We start from the raw sequence: 24172 nt of genomic DNA, 5'->3' as shown, positions 1-24172 counted from the left end.
GCAGCAAGGGTTTGATCTTCAAAGATTGTTAAATTGTACCACAATCTTTTGTTGTTACGTGTGTAATGTAGTTTTTCACAAAGTTTTTGTATGTGTTGGCCATACTCTTCCTCCGCTATAAATATGCAGTCTACCTTAATCCAGTTCCTTTAGCTGCGTAGTTATTCCAGGTGCTGGTACCCTCTAATTATTATAATACTGATCAGCAGAAAAATGGCTCCTGTAATTAGTCATTTTCTATGCAATACATTGCTAATACTTGATAAAGAGTACAATAAAAATGGTTTTGTTGTTGTTGTCGTTGTTGTCAACTTTTATATTGGCTTGTGATATTTCAGCACTATTGGGTTGCAGCAGTTTATAATGTCATGGTTGTAGCACTTGCACTCAGGACTTTGATCAAGGAACTAATCGATGCGTAAAGCCTATCAACCAGCATCGACTTGATGCACTCGACTTAGTTTCCTGACTCAAGTCCGTAACATTCCGTAACCGGGTTTCTCTTCGTAGTTTTCTGTTTCTTCAGCTTTCTGTTATAACATTCTGTACGTGTGCACGCCGTAAACGGTATATACAATACGGCCCAAACAGTTATTTCGACCTCTTGACAGTATTTTCACAATTGGCCAAATCTCTTTGTCAACTACTGAGTCAAACAACTTACTGTGCAACCCCCGGAGAAAAAGAAATAAAGGGATGTTTAATAATCAATAAAAAATTATCACTATTTCAAACAAAACTTTTCATTCAATGAGTCCGTTAGAACTTGCTCGACGAAATTATCTATACCCAATTTTTGTTTTTTTTTTATTGTTAAAGAAGTCTGTTGATGTGGTTGAGTATTTCAGTTATTTGATTTAAATATCCAGGTCTTTTTTTAATGACTGATATGTGATATTACTGCCGAGTGTGTATCTCTGACAGAGGAAACCTTTGAACAATATGTATTAAGGCCCGAAATCTAAGCCGCGTCGGGAAATCTTTAGATTTGGTAGCTTCGTGTATGAATCTTCACAATACAAATTGAAGCAAATCAAATGATTGTCAAATTTTCCTTTATTCCTCCCTCCATGCATGTCCGATACACACCAATGGATTCCGATAGAAAACGTGGTTATCCGATGGAATAGGCAAAATTCTATTCGTGACACCTTCCTACGGAAGTAAGATAACCGGAAGTCACGACGGGAAAGAGTACCGGAAAGTCCGATAAATATTGGGGAGGGTAGAAATGTTGTCCGATGGACTCCATCGATATCCATTCGTCGGATGGAATCCAATGGAGTCCATCCATGTCCATCGGAATAACTAGAAGTGTAGTAGTAAACCTAAACTCAGACAACGAACTGACATTTCGCCCATTGATCATGCTTTCCCTCTCGCCTACGGAGCTCGGAAAAATACTACTCAACTGGCAAATATTATCGTGCAAGAAAATTTCAATTGGCTACTCGAGCGATTTTATAGTACCCCTAATAACAAAGTTCACACAAACCTGGCCCTTTTTTAATTGCTGATATGAGGATCTCAGGAGATTCGATATGCAAATTTCGCGGCGTTGGCACGGTCAGAGGAGTCTGGGAAGAGCATACATCTTATTTTTGTACCCTCACCTACGACTAAAAATGCTAATATCTATAAACATAGTTGAACGATTTAGTGCTGTTACCTAACCTCATCTGTTCAGGCAACCCTGTGTCCATTGTCAGTAAATAGGAATTCAATTGCCTCAAATAGTTTAATAAAACACTTTAATTTCATCAGGTCGAAATACGTTGCATATATCTTCTTACAGATGGCGGACCGATTGTTATATAAAGCAGATCAATTTGGAGATGATGGCTTGATTCTGTGTCTTAGAATCACGGAATAATTGAAAGTTTGGAACAATCAATGCATATTCTTATAATATTCTGCACAGTTTATACACGAGTTCATCATAGCGTTACTTTGATCAATTTGCGAACTCTCTCCAACGACTAGATATGATGATACATGTTAACATAATAGGACAGTTCAGCGCTACTACCTCAACTGGTCTGTTCAAACTTTATCTTAGTTTGTGGCCTTAACCCAGAGACAACCCAGACAGAAACATCTGTCTCGATTGTTAGTAAATAGGCCTAAATAGTAGTTTTGAATATCATCGTTACTTTAGTTCGTTTATTTCAAGTACTTTCATAAAACACTTCAACTTCATCGGGTTTAAAATTTCGACTTCCTGCGAGGAATGATTGGGTAAAGGAGCTGCCATAACTGTGGCCAGATGGTGGCCTGTAGGTGTATCCAAGGTTTGAGTAAGAATTTGAGTTGAATGAGGCGTAACTGGCAATGGAAATATGGTTTCCTCCACCAAATGTGGGTCCATTCTTTGAACAACTGTATATGGAATGGCGACCTGAACTATGCTGCCCTGTTTTAAAAAGTTTCAATGGTGCCCAGCCTGGCTGGTTAACCAATGAGAACAAAAAGGCCTTTGAGCTGTGCTGGTATCCACAATTGAAAACTAATAAACAAAATGGTAAAAAAGTGTCACAAACTATTTCAGTAAACTGAGAAGAAGGTGAATATTTGTAACACTTGACCACAGCAAAATTTAAAACGGTCGAGAAATTGCGTTCACCAGTTAATAACAACAATGATAGGAAAAGTTATTGAATGAATTATCCACCACTCGTTTGACTTCAACCTTTTTCTATGGTAAAATAAATTATTGCGTAAATACAGGGAACAGCTTTTCCTAATCGAGCATGATCTTGTGTCAAAATTTAATTCCAATCAGATAATCAGACAACAGAAACTTTATGCTAGAATTTCTTTTCAGGTTCAAGTTATTTTAGAGGAGAGATTTTATGTCGCTTACATGGGTTCTGGAAAACAAGTTACTGCGTGTAGTTCAAATGTAGAAGGTGGATGTATGTTTCAATGAAGTGAAAAAATATAGCGAAAGCATTCAATGATTCATTTACCCCATGATGTGCTGGTGTATCCACCAAAGATGTATTTTCCCACACGGATAATGGTCACTGTGGGCCCTTTGTGGTCACACTTTGAGTGGAAGGTAGTGCTGGCCCAACCATCCATGGATGCTCGCCAGCAGCGCGTCCAGTGTGAAGACTGGCTCTGTACAACAGGGTTTAACCAAATTTTCAAATTGTGTAGGTAATAAACATTATGTTTCAGTATTACTGATTGCTCCAAACCTGAAAAAGAAAGATATCTCAGCCTGTTTTAACTGCTCAATTTCAAAGGGATCAATTTTGGTTTTGGTCCCGGAACACAATTTAATCCCAAATTAGAATGAACTAGTACAAACAGCAAAAAATGTTTTTTCATCTTTTTACTGTAAAATTTAATTCATTTATTAGCAATAGTTAGACTTGTTGGCCCATTTCAGTTTCAGGCTTGTTAAATAGGGCTGGTATTAATAATAACCAGGCCAGAGCACAACACTGGGAGACATGTTCGCTACTCTGCGAGAAGTGCGTGGGTTCATTAACGTCCCCTGCCAACCAGTACAGAGAGACGTCGGAGTTTATCGTCTTTATCCGAGAAGACTAAAATATCTAACTACTTGCAGATGTCATGATAGCGGCTGCACATTCTCCTCAGTTATTTTAAGACCCTGAGTGTGAAACCCTCGACCTTTCGCACGGCAGTCCGGCGCTCTACACCATGAGCCGGCCAAGTGCGGTTTTGGGATATTTTTCAAATGCTGGATTTAGTAAGTAAGTAAGTAAGTAAGTTTATTAAATCTCCACCCAGTGGCTCTTCCGATTTAATTTACAATAATTGGAAATAGAATAAAACTACCTATAAAAGTTACAATAATATCATGATAAAGAAACAAATACAAATAAATAACTAACATATTCTTAAAATTCTATACCTAAAAAAGATTCCTATGGACTGTCATATATTTCGCGCTTTACTGCACGCTTGAAAACTGAGAGTGTTGCGCTATTTTTCGTTTCTTCACTTATAAGAGAATTCCAGGCAGTAATTGCTCTATAACTAAAAGACCTCTGTGCTGTGGCTGTCCTACAAAACGGTATAACTAAGTTGTCTTTAGATCTAGTATTGTAGCTGTGGATAGCTGATCTTTTGTTGACGTAACACTCTAAATATGGTGGTGCAAGGCCATTGACTATTTTGTATAGCATCGTAACATCACGCACTTATAACTGGTTCTTAATAGAAGGCCAACACAGTGCCCGCAGCACTGGTGAGATGTGATCAAACTTCTTACTGTTTTTCAACACACGGGCAGCAAAGTTTTGTACAAGTTGCAATTTGTTTATGTTGTGCGCAAACGTTCCAGACCAAACTGTCGAGCAATAAAGGGAGTTTACAAAAAACTAGACAATTCAGAATGGTGGTAAGTACTGATTTGGAAAACAAGTGCCTAGCTCTGCTTATCTGGCATAGGGTAGAAAGAAGAGACGAGGTCAGGGTGTTAACGTGTTCATTAAAAGTAAGGTTCGAGTACAATATTATACCCAATTATAATAAAGCTCCAGGCTATGACAGAATTCCAGTGTTTGTGATCAAGGACTATTTACCGTATATATTACCAACTCTAACTGCATTGATAAACTTGATAAACTCTTCTCCATACAACAAACATATCGTGCTATTAAGACAAGTAATACCGCGTTACACTTAGATATTGTTAAAGCTCTGCAGCAAAAGTAACTAATAAATAATACCTCCCAATACTTCTGCAATCACCAAGGTTGTTGTCTCTACCAATCCGAAGCTGTTTTTAGCCCAGCAAATGAAATATACGTTTTCTTCACCCATTTTAATTAGAAGACATCCATCTTTCTGAAAAAGAGGAAGTGAGACAGAAGACTTTTGGCCCTGGTACCACTCAACGTTTGGACGAGGAGAGCCTGAGGCTTCGCAGCACAGGGTTACATTTGTCCCTGGAAATCCATCGACAATTGTAGGGGGCCTTTTGGTAAATTTAGGTGGTTCTGAGGAAAGAAAAGAATCAATTTAAAAGTCACAAAAAAAAAAAAACGTGGTGAAGATCGTAAAAGTCTGAGCTATAGATGGCGTGGCAAAGCTTATCATAATCATTTCTCTCTTTGACAAGCAGCTTTAACGTAATCAAGTAAGGGTGCGCCAGAATCATTTAGGCTATATTTTCTTGGTTTTAGAAAAGTCTCGATCAATAGACCTGAATAACCATGATGATTCGAGAAAGGGCATTATCTGATTCTGAAAACAAACGGCACTGACCTCCTAATATTTCGAACAACTGAAAGCAAGGCTGAAAATGGCTCAAACGTAAAAGACCCTACCTTTTATGCTCAATCTGCTTATTATTCGGAACATACCCAAACCAGTGTGAGCTGTACACATATACGACCCAGCATGTGACCTTTGTACGCTGCTCATTCGAAGCGCACCATCCTCAACAGTAGCATTAGATAGAGTACCTCCAAGTTTACGCCACGTTATCCTGGACGAAAGATGGCCTTGAACCCAACAGTAAAATATTACAGGCTCGTCCGCAAAGACTTCCTGAGATACTGGATACACACTGATCTTCAGTGGAACAACACATTCTCCCTTTGGTCCCTGAATACCAACCAATCCTCTGCTGCCTTTGCTTCCTTTTAAGCCAATAGATCCTTGTTGTCCTTGACGACCCTTGGTTCCAGTCTCTCCTCTAATCCCGGGCGCTCCAACGGATCCTTTGTCGCCCTTGTCGCCTTTTACTCCCTGAGGTCCCTCAGGTCCTCTTTTACCACTGGCGCCTAGAGCCCCGATTGGACCTGGAGGGCCTCGTGAGCCGGTTTTCCCTGTGGCTCCTTTTTCTCCTTTGTACCCTGGATACCCGTGGGCACCTGGAGGACCTGGAGGTCCTGTCTGACAAATCTTGTTGTTGACACTGCAGGATTTATTGAACTTGTTGTTAATTTCCTGGCGGACTTGGTGCAGAGTTATTGTTCCTGCAGCAACATTTCTTCTCTCTCTTTCATGATCACGGATAACTGATACCACACTTCCAACTTTGTTTTCAAAACCTGTGGAGGTTACGATAACAAATATTTCTTATGGGATTAATGAAATAATGCATTTTAAAGTGCGAAAGAATAAGTAGAATTGATGTAGTCGTTTATCAATCGATGTTTTCGGTGAAGAGAAAGAAAATGGAAAGTAGAAACAAAAGAGGAATATGCAAATGTTAAAACATTAATATTCTCACAAAATCGGTGCAAAAATGAATATATGAACATGAAATGGAGTCAGAGTTAAAGAACAAAAAAATTTATAAAAGGAACCTTGGACGTCTATACATTTTTTTTGAAAATAGCCTGAGGACTGTCTGAAGCTGCCTCTAGTCTTGAGACTTTTCAGGTGCGAGATTTCAAGTAAGCTCATTGAGCATCGTGCTCAAAGTTCTGTTCGTAAGATATAATTAACAATTCTGCTGTCATGAAAATTTCGGTGCTAAAAATTAGCGGTGATCAAACACATTAGTGTAAGATAATTAGAATGTATGCTGCTGTGTTTCAGGAAGTCAAAACAGTGGGAGTCATAACTTCGATTTGGTTCAACATGTTACCTGATCCAATTTGCATTCTTCGGTGGCCTGACGCACGAATGCATGTCACCCTTCATTACAGTAATATGTTAAAGCATATGTTTTCGATAACCATACAGTTTCTTGAGTAAAGAGAAACAATAGCAAAAACTTGTTGATTACCTTAAGCGTGTTCTTTCGCACAAAGCTTGTGAAAAAAGAAAATAGTTCAGGGTTTAAGCGTCAGCTGAGTTTGACCTTTTCCAAAAGTAGCCTTGGCAAAAGGATAACATACAAATAAAATACAACTTTTAAAAGATATATTTTCGTTCAGACTTATTTCACAATCAACGGCAGTAGAATTATAGCGAGTATAATGTTTATAGAATTGAGAGGTAAACGAACGATAAATCATTTTGTGCTGTGATGCAGTTTAATGTTGGTTATTAAAAGCTAACAGATCTGAGGTACGTGTAACCAATTACTCACCAAACATAACATCCGGCTTTTCCTTTCTCCTTGTTGTGGATGCAGTTTCATAAATTTGTAACCTCTTCTTCACTATTCTTTCTATGTTTGTTTTCAGGTCATCGTCAATCCGCTGAATTCGGTTTTCAAGCCTTGTTTCCATCGCTTTCGAATTGTTGTACACAAATTCGATCCTCATGAACAAAAATGTTACAAGAGTCAAAGAAGTTACTGAAAAAGCCACAGAAATTCTGCTGATCTCTTCACTAGATTTCGTGCGGACGTTCCTCTTTGCATCCATTTCTGTATTGGCGATCTTTAAAACAGCCGAGGAAGAATATATGTTCTTTGGCGGGGACTGATGTAGCTCAAAAACGCAAGTGAAGATGAAACTACCCTCTCAGCGCTCAGCTGTTTCAGTGAATTTCCAATAGCTTAAAATATCACTTACACAGTTGTCAGACAATACAGATTAAATTTCTTAAGAGGAGGTCTTTAACCGAATGTTTTTTTTAGTGCAGGGGTGAGTAATGAAATAAAAGTGAAATAAAAGTGAAAGGAAAATGAATAATCAGTTGGAGGAAGAAAAACGTCTGCATACTCGTTGACAATACTCCCATCGTAGATGTCAGCTTATTAAATATCGCTGAGACAGATTACCTCTTGAAGCTAGGCTAATTTATTATTAAGGCTGCGTAATAAGAGTTAAATGAGGCTGAGAGCTCAACACTTGTCTTGGAATGAATATAATATCTTCGACAAATTGTTTTGGGGATGACCTAAAGCTTGAAGCTTCGCTCTGAAGTTTTTCGCACGTTGGCTTTGTTTCGGAGAAAAACGATGCAAGAAATTCAAAAAAGGAATCGCAAATGAAGGCTAAGTTGAAAATATTAGCTAAACCATCAAATTTGAGTCAAGTTTTTAGAAATCACCTAACAGACTACTCTACACGTTCTTTGAATGTTTTTGAAACATATTTTGATATTACTGGGTAGGCAGCAAAGCGAATACAGTGTCACCTTATACCTCAAAACAGATATTTCCATGAAGAACTAAAACTGTGATGAAGGCTGGTAAGCGAGTCATTCTACCAGTCTATGTCTCACAGAATGGCTTTGGTCAGTAAGATCAGGTCCTCATATTAGAAATTACAACAGTGTTTGGATTGGTTCAAATTCGATATCCAGCTCAAGCAAAGAATTTCACAAATTAAAACCTTAACGTGAACGTAGTTCGCAATGTGATATGTTGAGGTAGTACTTGCCCAGACGTGTTGTTGACAAAAACTCAAATTGACGCCTTTGCCATTTACCTGGCGTACGTTTTTCATCTGTTTGTGTTTGATTTTGGTCTGAAGGGAAATGAACATCACGTAACTGCATGACGCACTTTAATGCAAGCTTCGTAGAATCGAATAATGTGAGGAGTACTCAGGTAATTTCTTGTATTGAGATGGGTATTAAATATTAGTTTGTATAATGAATCTCAGCATCTTAGTCACTATGACGTCATTTACCATATAAGGGCAACGGAACGTACAAAATATGCCCCGACATTACATTGTAGAACAAGGCAAAAGCACGGACTGAAAGCTGAGAAACACAAAGGTCACACCGAAATAATAGAAAATGGAATAATCGTGCAATAGTAAATATCTCCATCGATGATTTGACAAATAATACGATCTGACATTTTGCCCATTGCTCATATTTTCCCTCGCCTTACAAGGCTCGAAAAATACTGCGCAACACGGTAATATCATCGTGAAAGATGAGCCAAATCTCACCCTTTTTAATAGTGGATATGAGAATTCGATGAGCAAATTTCATAGCGTTAGCACGGCCAAATGAGACTGAGGAGAGCTTACATATTATTTTCGTACTCTCCCCTACGAGTAAAAATGATGGTATCCGTATACGTAATTGATAAGTTTTGTGCTATTACCTAGCCTGATCTGTTCAAGTTTGATCTTTGTGGCCACAAGCCACTGGAAACGCTGTCTCCATGGTCAGTAAATAGGAATTTGTTTGCTTCAAGTAGCTTCATAAAACACGTCAACTTCATCAGGTCGAAATAAATGTTAAATAAAGCGGATCAATTTGGAGATAATGGCTTGATTCTGTATCTTGGAATCACAGAATAATTGACAGCTTAGTACAATCACTGCCTATTCTTATAATATTCTTCACAGTTTATCCACGAGTTCACTTTGATCACGAGTTTACTTTGATCAATTTGCGAACTCTCTCCAAAGACTAAAAATGATGATACCTGTATATATAATAGCACAGTTTAGTGCTACTACCTAAACTGATCTGTCCAAGCTTTATCTCAGTTTGTAGCCTAAGTCCACAGGCAACCCAGACAGAAAAGTCTGCTTCGATTGTTGGTAAATAGGTGTAAAGAGGAGTTTTGAATGTCATCGCTACTTCACTTCGTACTTTCATAAAACACTTCAACTTAGCCCACAGGCAACCCAGACAGAAAAGTCTGCTTCGATTGTTGGTAAATAGGTGTAAAGAGGAGTTTTGAATGTCATCGCTACTTCACTTCGTACTTTCATAAAACACTTCAATTTCATCAGGTTGAAAATAGTAACTTCCAGCCAGGAATGATTTGGTGAAGGAGCTGAAATAACTGTGGCCAGATGGTGGACTGTAGGTGTGTCCAAGGTTTGAGTAGGAATTTGTGTTGGATGAGGCGTAGTTGCTAATGTAAATATCGTATCCTCCACCAAAGTTGGGTCCAATTGATGGACAGCTGTATATGGACTCGCGATAAGAACTATACTTTCCTGTTTGAGACAGTTTCACTGGTGCCCAGGCTGGCTTGTTAACCAATGAAAACAAAAAGGCCTTTGAACTGTACTGGTATCCACAGCTGGAAACTAATAAACAAATGGAAAAAAAGAGTCACAAACTATTTCAGTAAACTGAGATGAAGGTGAATATTTGTAACACTTGGCCAGAAGAACATTTAAAACGATAGAGAAATGGCGTTTACGAGCGTATTTTAGTAAACAACAACAATAAAACGAAAAGCTATTGAATACATTTTCCACTCCCTTTTGAGTTAAACCTTTCTCTATGGTAGAAGAAGTTATTGCGTAAATACAGAGAACAGCTTTTCCTAATGGAGTATGATCTTGTGTCAAAATTTAATTCCAATCAGATAATCAGACAACAGAAACTTTATGCCAGAGTTTCTTTTCAGGTTCAGACAGACTTTAAGTCGCTTACATGAGTTCTTGAAAAGAATTAACCGCGTGTGGTTTCAAATGTTAAAAAGTGGACGCATGTTTCATTGAGTAAAAAAAATGAAGTGAAAGCATTTAATGATTCGCTTACCCCATGATGTGCTGGTGTATCCACCAAAGATGTATTTTCCCACGCGGATAATGGTCACTGTAGGCCCTTTGTTGTCACACTTTGAGTGGAAGGTAGTGCTGGCCCAACCATCCACTGATGCTCGCCAGCAGCGCTTCCAGTAAGAGGACTGGCTCTGCACAACAGATCCTAACCAAAAACTTAAAGTGCGCAGGTAATGAATATTGTTTGTAAGTATTACTGATTGCTCCAAACCTGAAAAAGAAAGATATTACAGCCTGTTTTAATCGCTAAATTTGGAAGGGAGCGAATTAGCACAAATAGCAGCATTAATAGCATTATCTATTTTTTTACTATATTAATTTATTTATTTGCGATACTTAGACTTGTTGGCCCAGTTCAGCTTTAAAGCTTATTAAATAGGGCCTGTATAAACAATAACAAGGCCAGAACACAACACCGGGAGATATGTTCGCTACTCTTTGCGAGAAGTGCGTGGGTTCTTTAACGTACCCTGCTAACTAGTAAAGAGAGATGTAAGATTTTATCGTCTTTATCCGAGAAAACAACGATGTTTAACTACTTGCAGATGTCAAGGTAGTGGCAGCATATTCGCCTCAGTTATTTTAAGATCCCGAGTGTGGAACCCTCGACCTTTCGCATGGCAGTCCGGCGCTCTACACCATGAGCTAACCAAGTGCGGTTTTGGGATATTTTTTAAATGTTGGACCCATTTAATAAAGATATCGCGCTATTAAGACAAGTGACACTACCTTCCAGCTACATATTTCAAAGCCTTGCAGCAAAAGTAATAAATAATACCTCTCAAAATTTCTGCAATCACTGTCGTTGATGTCTCTGCCAATCCGAAGCTGTTTTTAGCCCGGCAGATGAAATCTACGTCTTCTTTAACCATTTTAATTAGAAGACATCCATCTTCCTGAAAAACAGGAAATGAGACAGAAGACTTTTGGGCCTGGAACCATTCCACGTTTGGACGAGGAGAACCTGAGGCCTCGCAGCAGAGGGTTACATTAGATCCTAGCAATATATTGACTACTGTAGGGGGCCTGTTGGTAAATTTAGGTGGCTCTGAAGAAAGAAAAAAAATAATTTAACAGGCACAAAACAAGCTTGGTGAAGATCTTAAAAAGTTATATTCAGTTTATTTTTTTTTTGGTTGTAGAAAAGTCTTGATTCAAAGACCTGAATAACCATGATGATTATATTAGGAGCGTTACCTATTCTGTAACTGAATGCAAAAGCTGAAAATCGCTCAAAATTGAGAGACCCTACCTTTCACATGCAATCTGCTTAATATTCGGAACATTCCCAAACTGGTGTGAGCTGTACACATGTACGACCCATCTTGGACGACAGATGGCCTTGAACCCAACAGTAAAATATTACAGGCTCGTTCACAAAGACTTCCTGAGATACTGGATATACACTGATCTTCAGTGGAACAACACATTCTCCCTTTGGTCCCTGAATACCAACCAATCCTTTGCTGCCTTTGCTTCCTTTTAAGCCAATAGATCCTTGTTGTCCTTGACGACCCTTCGTTCCGGTCTCTCCTCTCATCCCGTGCGCTCCAACGGACCCTTTGTCGCCCTTGTCGCCTTTTACTCCTTGAGGTCCCACAGGTCCTCTTTTGCCACTCACGCCTGGAGCCCCGATTGGACCCGAAGGGCCTCGTGAGCCGGTTTTCCCCGTGGCTCCTTTTTCTCCTTTGTACCCTGGATATCCGTGGGCACCTGGAGGACCTGGAGGTCCTGTCTGACAAATCTTGTTGTTAATACTGCAGGATTGATTGAGCTTGTTGTTAATTTCCTGGCGGACTTGCTGCAGAGTTATTGTTCCCGCAGCAACATTTCTTCTCTCTCTTTTATGATCACGGATAACTGATGACACACTTCTTACATTGCTTTCAAAACCTGCAGAAGTTACGATAACAAATATTCATTATGGGATCAATGAAATGCATTTTAAAGTGCGAAAGAATAAGCAAAATTGATGTAGTCGTTTATCAATCGATGTTTGCGGTGATGAGAAAAAATGAGAAAATGAAGACAAAAGAGAAATATGCAAATGTTATAACATTCATATGCTCATAAAACTGGCGCAAAAATAAATAACAAAAAACTTCTATAAATTTTGTTCAAAAATAGCCCGAGGGCTGTCTGAAGCTGCCTTTAGTCACGAGACTTTTCAGGTGAGAGTTTCGGGTAAGTTAATTGACCATCGGGCTATTTGCCAAAAACGTCCTATTCGCTAAATAAAGTTAACAGTTCTACTGTCGTCAAAATTTCGGTACCAAAAAATGGTGGTGATCAGACACGTTAGTCCAAGAGAATGAGAATGTATACTGTTGTGTTTCAGGAAGTTAAAACAATAGGAGTTATAACTTCGGTTTGGTTCAACAAAATGTTACGTGATCCAATCTGCATTCTTCAGTGGTATGATACACGAATGTATGTCACGCTACACTACCGTAATGTGAAAGCAGATGTTTTCGATAACCATACAGTTTCTTGAGTAAAGCAAAACAATAACATGTTCACTTGCTGATTACCTTCCGCGTGTTCTTTCGCATAAAGCTTGTGAAAAGAGAAAATAATTCAGATTTTAAGCGTCAGTTGAGTTTGACCTTTTCCAAAAATACCCTTGGCAGAAGGATAACAAATAAAATACAACTTAAGACAGATTTTCGTTCTGTATACTCATATAGCGAGTATTCTGTTTATAGAATTGAGAGGCAAACTAACGATAAAATCATTTTGTGCTGTGATGCTGTATATTATAGTGTTGATTATTAAAAGCTAACATAACTGATGTACGTGTAACCAATGACTCACCAAAGATAACATCAGGCCTTTCCTTTCTCCTTGTTGTGGATGCAGTCTCATAAATTTGTAACCTCCTCTTCACTATTCTCTCTATGTTAGTTTTCAGGTCATCCTCAATCCGCTGAATTCGGTTTTGAAGCCTTATTTCCAGCGCTTTCGAATTGTTGTACACAAACTCGATCCTCATCAACAACAACAATGTCACAAGAGTCAAAGAAGTCACTGAAATTGCCAAGGGAATTCTACTGATCTTTTCAGCAGATTTCGTGCGGACGTTTCTCTTTGAATCCATTTCTGTATTGGCGATCTTTAAAACAGCCGAGGAAGAATATAGTTCGTTGGCGGGGACTGATGTAGCTCAAAAACGCAAGTTAAGATGAAACTACCCTCTCAGCGCTGAGCTGTTTAAGTGTACTCCCAATAGCTTAAAATATCACTTACTCAGTTGTCAGACAATACAGATTAAATTTCCTAAGAGGAGGTCTTTGACCGAATGTTCTCTTTAGTGCAGGGGTGAGTATGAAATAGAAGTGAAAGGAAAATGAATAATCAGATGGAGGAAAAAAAAAGTCTGCATACTCATTGACAATACTCCCATCGTAGACGTCAGCTTATTAAATTTCGCTGAGACAGATTACCTCTTGAAGCTAGGCTGATTTATCATTAAAGCTGCGTAATTAGAGTTAAATGAGGCTGAGAGCTCAACACTTGTCTTGGAATGAATATAATATCTTCGAGAAAATGTTTTGGGGATGACCGTAAGCTTGAAAATTCCCTCTGAAGTTTTTCGCACGTTGTCTTTGTTCCGGAGAATAACGATGCACGAAGTTCAAAAAAGGAATTGCAAATGCAGGCTGATTTGAAAATATTAACTAAACCATCAAATTTGAGTCAAGTTTTTAGAAATCACCTTATAGACTTCTCTACACGGAGCACTATCGCAAATGTTCTTTGAATGTTTTTCAAACATATTTTGATATTTCTGGTGGGCAGCACGGGGAATACAGTGTTAGGACTAAAACTATGATGAAGGCATGTAAGTGAGTCATTCTTCCAGCCTATGTCTCACAGAATGGCTTTGGTCAGTAAGATCAGGTCCCTATATTAGAACTTAGAACAGTGTTTGGATTAGGTCAAATTCGACATCCAGCTCAAGCAAAGAATTTCACAAATAAAAACCTTAACGTGAACGTAGTTTGCAATGTGATATGTTAAAGTAGTACTTGCCCAGACCTGTTACTGACAAAAACTCAAATTGACGCCTTTGCCATTTAATGTATAATGTATAATGGATCTCAGCATCTTATTCACTATGACGTCATTCACCATATAAGGGCAACGGAACGTACAAAATATGCCACGACATTACATTGTAGAACAAGGCAAAAGCACGGACGGAAAACTGAGCAACACAAAGGTTACACCGAAATAATAGAAAATGGAATAATCGTGCAATAATAAATATCTCCATCGATGATTTGACAAATAATACGAACTGACATTTTTTCCATTACTCATATTTTCCCTCGACCCTACGGGGCTCGGAAAAATACTGCGCAACACGCTAATATCATCGTGCAAGAAATATTCAATTGGAATCAAACTATCCTCTTCGTGCGATTTTATTGTACCTCTAATAGCAAAGTAGACACAAATCTCGCCCTTTTTTACTTGTGGATATAGGAATTCGATGAGCAAATTTCATAGCGTTAGCACGGCCAAATGAGACTGGGGAGAGCTTACACATTATTTTCGTACTCTCCGCATACGACTAAATATGATGTTTTGTGCTATTACCTAACCTGATCTGTTCAAGTTTGATCTTTGTGACCACAAGCCACAGGAAATGCTGTCTCCATCGTCAGTAAATAGGAATTTGTTTGCTCCAAGTAGCTTCATAAAACACGCCAACTTCATCAGGTCGAAATATTTAATTAAATCAAGCGGATCAATTTGGAGATAATGGCTTGATTCTGTATCTTGGAATCACAGAATAATTGACAGCTTAGTACAATCACTGCCTATTCTTATAATATTCTTCACAGTTTATCCACGAGTTCACTTTGATCACGAGTTTACTTTGATCAATTTGCGAACTCTCTCCAAAGACTAAAAATGATGATACCTGTATATATAATAGCACAGTTTAGTGCTACTACCTAAACTGATCTGTCCAAGCTTTATCTCAGTTTGTGGCCTTAGCCCACAGGCAACCCAGACAGAAAAGTCTGCTTCGATTGTTGGAACAGAACAGAACAAAAATAAACAATTCATAAAAAGGAACCTATAATAAATTTTGTTAAAAAATAGCCCGAAGACTGTCTGAAGCTGCCTTTAGTCTTTAGACTTGTCAGCTGAGAGATTTCAAGTAAGTTCATTGAGCATCGGGCTGTTCGCCGAAATATAGTTAGCAATTTTACTGTCTTCTAAATTTTGGTGCTAAAAATTGGCGGTGATCAAACACATTAGTCTGAGAGAATGAGAATGTATACTGCTGTGTTTCAGAATGTTAAAACAGTAGGAGTCATAATTTCGATTTGCTTCAACAAAATGTTACCTGATCCAATCTGCATTCTTTGGTGGCCTGACGCACGAATGCATGTCACCCTACATTACCGTAATGTGAATGCAGATGTTTTCGATAACCATAAAGTTTCCAGAGTAAAGCGACACAATAACGAAAACGTTCACTTGTTGATTACCTTAAGCGTGTTCTTTCGCATAAAGCTTGTGAAAAAAGAAAGTATTCAAATTTTAAGCGTCAGTTGAGTTTGACCTTTTCCAAAAATACCCTTGGCAGAAGGATAACATACAAATAAAATACAACTTAAGATATATTTTCGCTCTGTCTTATTTCACAATCAACAGCAGTAGAATTCTAATGATTATTCTGTTTGTAGAATTGAAAGGAAAGCTAGCGGTAAATCATTTTGTGCTGTGATGCAGTATAGTGTTGGTTATTAATAGCTAACACAACTGAAGTACGCGTAAATAATGACTTACCAAAGATAACATCAGGCCTTTCCTTTCTCCTTGTTGTGGATGCAGTTTCATAAATTTGTAACCTCTTCTTCACTATTCTCTCTATGTTTGTTTTCAGGTCATCGTCAATCCGCTGAATTCGGTTTTCAAGCCTTGTTTCCAGCGCTTTCGAATTATTGTACACAAACTCGATCCTCATAAACAAAAATGTCACAAGAGTCAAAGAAGTTAGTGAAATAGCCACAGAAATTCTGCTGATCTTTTCAGTAGATTTCGTGCGGACGTTCCTCTTTGCATCCATTTCTGTATTGGCGATCTTTAAAACAGCCGAGGAAGAATTCGTTGGTGGGGACTGATGTAGCTCAAGAACGCAAGCTAAGATGAAACTACCCTCTCAGCGCTGAGCTGTTTAAGTGTATACTCTATAGCTTAAAATATCACTTACACAGTTGTCAGACAATACCGATTAAATTTCTTAAGAGGAGGTCTTTGACCGAATGTTCTTTTTAGTGCAGGGGTGAGTATGAAATAGAAGTGAGAGGAAAATGAATAATCAGATGGAGGAAGAAAATCGTCTGCATATTTATTGACAATACTCTCATCGTAGACGTCAGCTTGTTAGATTTCGCTGAGACAGATTACCTCTCTAGGCTAAGCTGATTTGTTTTTAAGGCTGCCTAATAAGATTTAAATGAGGGTGAAAGCTCGACACTTTTCTTGGAATGGATATAGTATCTTTGACAAAATGTTTTGGGGATGACCGTAAGCTTGAAACTTCCCTCTGAAGTTTTTCGCACGTTGTCTTTGTTCCGGAGAAAAACGATGCACGAAGTTCAAAAAAGGAATTGCAAATGAAGGCTGAGTTGAAAACATTAACTAAGCCACCAAAATTGACTTTAGTTTTTAGAAATCACCTTACTGACTACTCTGCATGAAGCACCATCGCAAATGTTCTTTGAATGTTTTTCAAACATATTTTGATATTATTGGGTGGGCAGCAAAGCGAATGCAGTGTCACCTTATACATCAAAACTGATATTACCATGAAGGACTAAAACCGTGATGAAGGCAGGTAAGCGAGTCATTCTTCCAGTCTACGTTTCACAGAATGGCTTTGGTCAGTAAGATCAGGTCCTCATATTAGAAATTACAACAGTGTTTGGATTGGTTCAAATTCGATATCCAGCTCAGTCAAAGAATTTCACAAATTAAAACTTTAACGTGAACGTAGCTTGCAATGTGATATGTTGAGGTAGTACTTGTCCAGACCTGTTATTGACAAAAAACTAAAATTGACGCCTTTGCCATTTACCTGGCGTACTTTTTTCATCTGTTTGTGTTTTGATTTTGATCTGAAGGGAAATGAACATCACGTAACCGCATGACGCACTTTAATGCAAGACTTGTAGAATCGAATAATGCGAGGAGTACTCAGCTAATTTCTTGTATTGAAATAGGTATTAAAGATTAGTTTGTATCATGGATCTCAGCGTCTTATTCACTATGACGTCATTTACCATATAAGGGCAACGAAACGTACAAAATATGCCTCGACATTACATTGTAGAACAAGGCAAAAGCACGGACGGAAAGCTGAGCAACACAAGGGTCACACCGAAATAATAGAAAATGGAATAATCGTGCAATTATAAATATCTCCATCGATGATTTGACAAATAATATGATCTGACATTTTGCTCATTGCTCATATTTTCCCTCGCCCCTGCGGGGCTCGGAAAAATACTGCGCAACACGCTAATATCATCGTGCAAGATGAGGCAAATCTCGCCCTTTTTAATAGTGGATATGAGAATTCGATGAGGAAATTTCATAGCGTTAGCACGGCCAAATGAGACTGGGGAGAGCTTACATATTATTTTCGTACTCTCCCTCACGAGTAAAAATGATGGTATCCGTATACATAATTGCTAAGTTTTGTGCTATTACCTAACCTGATCTGTTCAAGTTTGATCTTTGTGACCACAAGCCACAGGAAACGCTGTCTCCATCGTCAGTAAATAGGAATTTGTTTGCTTCAAGTAGCTTCATAAAACACGCCAACTTCATCAGGTCGAAATATTTAATTAAATCAAGCGGATCAATTTGGAGATAATGGCTTGATTCTGTATCTTGGAATCACAGAATAATTGACAGCTTAGTACAATCACTGCCTATTCTTATAATATTATTCACAGTTTATCCACGAGTTCACTTTGATCACGAGTTTACTTTGATCAATTTGCGAACTCTCTCCAAAGACTAAAAATGATGATACCTGTATATATAATAGCACAGTTTAGTGCTACTACCTAAACTGATCTGTCCAAGCTTTATCTCAGTTTGTGGCCTTAGCCCACAGGCAACCCAGACAGAAAAGTCTGCTTCGATTGTTGGTAAATAGGTGTAAACAGGAGTTTTGAATGTCATCGCTACTTCACTTCGTACTTTCATAAAACACTTCACCTTAGCCCACAGGCAACCCAGGCAGAAAAGTCTGCTTCGATTGTTGGTAAATAGGTGTAAAGAGGAGTTTTGAATGTCATCGCTACTTCACTTCGTACTTTCATAAAACACTTCAATTTCATCAGGTTGAAATTTGTAACTTCCTGCCAGGAATGATTTGGTGAAGGAGCTGCCATAACTGTGGCCAGATGGTGGACTGTAGGTGTATCCAAGGTTTGTTAAGGAATTTGTGTTGGATGAGGCGTAGTTGGTAATCCGAATATCACTTCCTCCACCAAAGTAGGGTCCATATCTTGAACAACTGTATATGGAGTGACGATAAGGACTATACTTTCCTGTTTGAGACAGTTTCACTGGTGCCCAGCCTGGCTTGTTAACCAATGAAAACAAAAAGGCCTTTGAACTGTACAGATACCCACAATTGGAATCTAATAAGCAAAATGGTAAAAAAGAGTCACAAACTATTTCAGTAAACTGAGATGAAGGTGAATATTTGTAACACTTGGCCAGAAGAACATTTAAAACGATAGAGAAATGGCGTTTGCGAGCGTATTTTAGTTAACAACAACAATAAAACGAAAAGCTATTGAATAAATTTTCCACTCCCTTTTGAGTTAAACCTTTCTCTATGGTAGAAGAAGTTATTGCGTAAATACAGAGAACAGCTTTTCCTAATCGAACACGATCTTGTGTCAAAATTTAATTCCAATCAGATAATCAGACAACAGAAACTTTATGTCAGAGTTTCTTTTCAGGTTCAAGTTATTTTAGAGGAGAGACTTTAAGTCGCTTACATGATTTATTGAAAAGAATTAACCGCGTGTGGTTTGAAATGTTAAAAAGTGGACGCATGTTTCATTGAGTAAAAAAAATGAAGTGAAAGCATTTAATGATTCACTTACCCCATGATGTGCTGGTGTATCCACCAAAGATGTATTTTCCCACACGGATAATGGTCACTGTAGGCCCTTTGTTGTCACACTTTGAGTGGAAGGTAGTGCTGTCCCAACCATCATCTGATGCTCGCCAGCACCGCTTCCAGTAAGAGGACTGGCTCTGCACAACAGATCTTAACCAAAAACTTAAAGTGCGCAGGTAATGAATATTGTTTGTAAGTATTACTGATTGCCCCAAACCTGAAAAAGAAAGATATTACAGCCTGTTTTAATCGCTCAATTTAGAAGGGAGCGAATTAGCACAAATAGCAGAATTAATAGCATTATCTATTTTTTTACTATATTAATTTATTTATTTGCGATACTTAGACTTGTTGGCCCAGTTCAGCTTTAAAGCTTATTAAATAGGGTCTGTATAAACAATAACAAGGCCAGAACACAACACCGGGAGATATGTTCGCTACTCTTTGCGAGAAGTGCGTGGGTTCTTTAACGTACCCTGCTAACTAGTAAAGAGAGATGTAAGATTTTATCGTCTTTATCCGAGAAGACAACGATGTGTAACTACTTGCAGATGTCAAGGTAGTGGCAGCATATTCGCCTCAGTTATTTTAAGATCCCGAGTGTGGAACCCTCGACCTTTCGCATGGCAGTCCGGCGCTCTACTCCATTAGCTAACCAAGTGCGGTTTTGGGATATTTTTTAAATGTTGGACCCATTTAATAAAGATATCGCACTATTAAGACAAGTGACACTACCTTCCAGCTACATATTTTAAAGCCTTGCAGCAAAAGTAATAAATAATACCTCTCAAAATTTCTGCAATCACCGTCGTTGATGTCTCTGCCAATCCGAAGCTGTTTTTAGCCCGGCAGATGAAATCTACGTCTTCTTTAACCATTTTAATTAGAAGACATCCATCTTCCTGAAAAACAGGAAATGAGACAGAAGACTTTTGGGCCTGGAACCATTCCACGTTTGGACGAGGAGAACCTGAGGCCTCGCAGCAGAGGGTTACATTAGATCCTAGCAATATATTGACTACTGTAGGGGGCCTGTTGGTAAATTTAGGTGGCTCTGAAGAAAGAAAAAAAATAATTTAACAGACACAAAACAAGCTTGGTGAAGATCTTAAAAAGTTATATTCAGTTAATTTTTTTTTTTGGTTGTAGAAAAGTCTTGATTCATAGACCTGAATAACCATGATGATTATATTAGGAGCGTTACCTATTCTGTAACTGAATGCAAAAGCTGAAAATCGGTTAAAACTGAAAGACCCTACCTTTCACATGCAATCTGCTTAATATTCGGAACATTCCCAAACTAGTGTGAGCTGTACACATGTAGGACCCAGCGTGTGACCTTTGTACGCTGCTTACTCGAAGCGCACCATCTTCCACAGTAGCATTAGATAGAGTACCTCCAAGTTTACGCCACGTTATCTTGGACGACAGATGGCCTTGAACCCAACAGTAAAATATTACAGGCTCGTTCACAAAGACTTCCTGAGATACTGGATATACACTGATCTTCAGTGGAACAACACATTCTCCCTTTGGTCCCTGAATACCAACCAATCCTCTGCTGCCTTTGCTTCCTTTTAAGCCAATAGATCCTTGTTGTCCTTGACGTCCCTTCGTTCCAGTCTCTCCTCTCATCCCGTGCGCTCCAACGGACCCTTTGTCGCCCTTGTCGCCTTTTACTCCCCGAGGTCCCACAGGCCCTCTTTTGCCACTCACGCCTGGAGCCCCGATTGGACCCGAAGGGCCTCGTGAGCCGGTTTTCCCCGTGGCTCCTTTTTCTCCTTTGTACCCTGGATAGCCGAGGGCACCTGGAGGACCTGGAGGTCCTGTCTGACAAATCTTGTTGTTAACACTGCAGGATTGATTGAGTTTGTTGTTAATTTCCTGGCGGACTTGCTGCAGAGTTATTGTTCCCGCACCAACATTTCTTCTCACTCTTTTATGATCACGGATAACTGATGACACACTTCTTACATTGCTTTCAAAACCTGCAGAAGTTACGATAACAAATATTCATTATGGGATCAATGAAATGCATTTTAAAGTGCGAAAGAATAAGCAGAATTGATGTAGTCGTTTATCAATCGATGTTTGCGGTGATGAGGAAAAATGAGAAAATGAAGACAAAAGAGAAATACGCAAATGTTAAAACATTCATATGCTCATAAAACTGGCGCAAAAATAAATAACAAAAAAAAAAAGGAACCTTTTACGTGTATAAATTTTGTTCAAAAATAGCCCGAGGGCTGTCTGAAGCTGCCTTTAGTCACAAGACTTTTCAGCTGAGAGTTTCAGGTAAGATAATTGACCATCGGGCTATTTGCCAAAAAGTCCTATTCGCTAAATAAAGTTAACAGTTCTACTGTCGTCAAAATTTCGGTACCAAAAAATGGTGGTGATCAGACACGTTAGTCCAAGAGAATGAGAATGTATACTGTTGTGTTTCAGGAAGTTAAAACAATAGGAGTTATAACTTCGGTTTGGTTCAACAAAATGTTACGTGATCCAATCTGCATTCTTCAGTGGTCTGATACACGAATGTATGTCACGCTACACTACCGTAATGTGAAAGCATTTGTTTTCGATAACCATACAGTTTCTTGAGTAAAGCAAAACAATAAAATGTTCACTTGCTGATTACCTTCCGCGTGTTCTTTCGCATAAAGCTTGTGAAAAGAGAAAATAATTCAGATTTTAAGCGTCAGTTGAGTTTGACCTTTTCCAAAAATACCCTTGGCAGAAGGATAACAAATAAAATACAACTTAAGACAGATTTTCGTTCTGTATACTCGTATAGCGAGTATTCTGTTTATAGAATTGAGAGGCAAACTAACGATAAAATCATTTTGTGCTGTGATGCTGTATATTATAGTGTTGATTATTAAAAGCTAACAGAACTGATGTACGTGTAACCAATGACTCACCAAATATAACATCAGGCTTTTCCTTTCTCCTTGCTGTAGATGCAGTTTCATAAATTTGTAACCTTTTCTTCACTATTCTTTCTATGTTAGTTTTCAGGTCATCGTCAATCCGCTGAATTCGGTTTTCAAGCCTTGTTTCCAGCGCTTTCGAATTGTTGTACACAAACTCGATCCTCATAAACAACAATGTCACAAGAGTCAAAGAAGTTGCTGAAATAGCCACGGAAATTCTGCTGATCTTTTCACTACATTTCGAGCGGACGTTCCCTTTTGCATCCATTTCCGTGTTGGCGATCTTTAAAACAAGAGGAATATGGTCCGTTCGCGGGGACTGATGTAGCTCAAAAATGCAAGTGAAGATGAAACTTCCCTTTCAGCGCTTAGTTGTTTCAGTGTACCCCGTGATATCTTAGAATATCACTTACACAGTTGTCAGACAAAATAGATTAAATTTCTCAAGAGGAGGTCTTTGACCGAATTTTTTCAGGTGCAAGGGTGAGTATGAAATAGAAGTGAAAGGAAAATGAATAATCAGATGGAGGAAGAAAAACGTCTGCATACTCATTGACAATACTCCCATCGTAGATGTCAGTTTTTCGAATTTCTCTGAGACAGAGAACCCCTTGAGGCGACGATGATTTATCATTAACCCTTTAACTCCCAAGATCTCGTTAGTAATTCTCCCTACTGTCTGCCATAAAATGCTTATGATTTCAATTTGGAGAATTTGGTATTGGGGTTCAAGTTGTAGTCCCCTAACTGAGTTTTTCTTTTTTCTCCTCACTTGTCTGCTTGATTCTGTGTTGATACTGTAATGAGAAATTCTGTCTTGGTCACTCTTTGGAGTTAAAGGGTTAAAGGCGCGTAATAAGACTAAATATGCGTAATAAGACTAAAATGATGTTAAAAGCTCAGTACTTTTCTTGGAATGAATGTAATTTCTTTAACAAAATATTTTGGGGATGACCTTAAGCTGGAAGTTTCGCTCTGAAATTTTCCCACATTAACTTTGTTCCGGAGAACAATGATGCACGAAATTCAAAAAAGGAATCGCAAATGAAGGCTAAGTTTAAAACATTCACTAAGCCATCAAATTTGACTGAAGGTTTTAAAAATCACCTTACAGACTACTCTACACGAAGAGCTACAGCAAATGTTCTTTGAATGTTTTTCAAATGTATTTTGATATTCCTGGGTAGGCAGCAAAGCAAATATAGTATTACCTTATACAGCAAAACAGATATATATATGTGGAGGCACAAAACTATGATAAAGGCAGGTAAATGAGTCATTCTTCCACTCTATGTTTCACAGAATGGCTTTGGCCGGAAGATCAGGTGTTTTTTATCAGTCTAGATTTGCCCCAGCTCGCGCAGAAATATCAGGTTTACCAAAGGAGTACAGGAAGAGGGGTAGAATAGGAAAAAAAGGATCAGTGTATTTCACCGAAAAGAGCTTTTCAATGGATATACTTAGCAACATGATATTTTGGAGGGGTACAGGTGCAAACCTGTTACTGGCGAAATGTTGAGCATGCATGTTCACTTGCTCGGGTAAAATGCTGTTACTGGATTGAAAGAACCCAAAAGCTCCACTCTTTTCCTTTTCCATGTTTATGACAAAATTTTAATGTCAGAGATGGACATTTTCCTATGGAAGTTGCTACGAAAGTGTTGTACCTTGTTCAATTTTCTCACTTTCTT

General features: G+C 38.5%; 3 protein-coding genes across 6 annotated transcripts; all 3 read right to left on the bottom strand.

The window, feature by feature from the left end:
* Positions 1-1770: 1770 nt before the first annotated feature.
* LOC136281056 (uncharacterized) lies at positions 1771-7397 on the bottom strand. Its single transcript, XM_066167245.1, has 5 exons — positions 7028-7397; positions 5310-6038; positions 4710-4979; positions 2970-3203; positions 1771-2506 (listed from the first exon to the last, which is right to left on the bottom strand). The coding sequence occupies exons 1-5, from the start codon at positions 7305-7307 to the stop codon at positions 2169-2171; spliced, it is 1851 nt and encodes a 616-aa protein (XP_066023342.1). The 5' UTR covers positions 7308-7397; the 3' UTR covers positions 1771-2168.
* Positions 7398-8503: 1106 nt separating this feature from the next.
* On the bottom strand, positions 8504-16677 carry LOC131783308 (uncharacterized). Of its 4 annotated transcripts, XM_066167249.1 has the most exons (4): positions 11629-11955; positions 11155-11424; positions 10354-10587; positions 8504-9893 (listed from the first exon to the last, which is right to left on the bottom strand). In XM_066167249.1, the coding sequence occupies exons 1-4, from the start codon at positions 11804-11806 to the stop codon at positions 9553-9555; spliced, it is 1023 nt and encodes a 340-aa protein (XP_066023346.1). In that variant the 5' UTR covers positions 11807-11955; the 3' UTR covers positions 8504-9552. The 4 variants fall into 4 exon arrangements, with proteins under 4 accessions (XP_066023346.1, XP_066023348.1, XP_066023349.1 ...); XM_066167251.1 differs by lacking the exons at positions 8504-9893; positions 10354-10587 and adding an exon at positions 13191-16165 and having other exon boundaries at positions 11159-11272; positions 11629-12269; XM_066167252.1 differs by lacking the exons at positions 8504-9893; positions 10354-10587 and adding an exon at positions 16185-16677 and having other exon boundaries at positions 11285-11424; positions 11629-12269.
* A 916-nt stretch (positions 16678-17593) lies between these two features.
* Positions 17594-23101, bottom strand: LOC136281055 (uncharacterized). Its single transcript, XM_066167244.1, has 5 exons — positions 22470-23101; positions 20805-21533; positions 20330-20599; positions 19529-19762; positions 17594-19054 (listed from the first exon to the last, which is right to left on the bottom strand). Exons 1-5 carry the CDS (start codon positions 22747-22749, stop codon positions 18714-18716), a joined length of 1854 nt encoding a protein of 617 aa, XP_066023341.1. The 5' UTR covers positions 22750-23101; the 3' UTR covers positions 17594-18713.
* Between the last annotated feature and the right edge of the window lie 1071 nt (positions 23102-24172).

The sequence above is a fragment of the Pocillopora verrucosa genome, chromosome 5, assembly GCF_036669915.1.
Source record: "Pocillopora verrucosa isolate sample1 chromosome 5, ASM3666991v2, whole genome shotgun sequence".
Taxonomy (NCBI): domain Eukaryota; kingdom Metazoa; phylum Cnidaria; class Anthozoa; order Scleractinia; family Pocilloporidae; genus Pocillopora; species Pocillopora verrucosa.
This window is presented reverse-complemented; position numbering and strand designations above follow the sequence as displayed.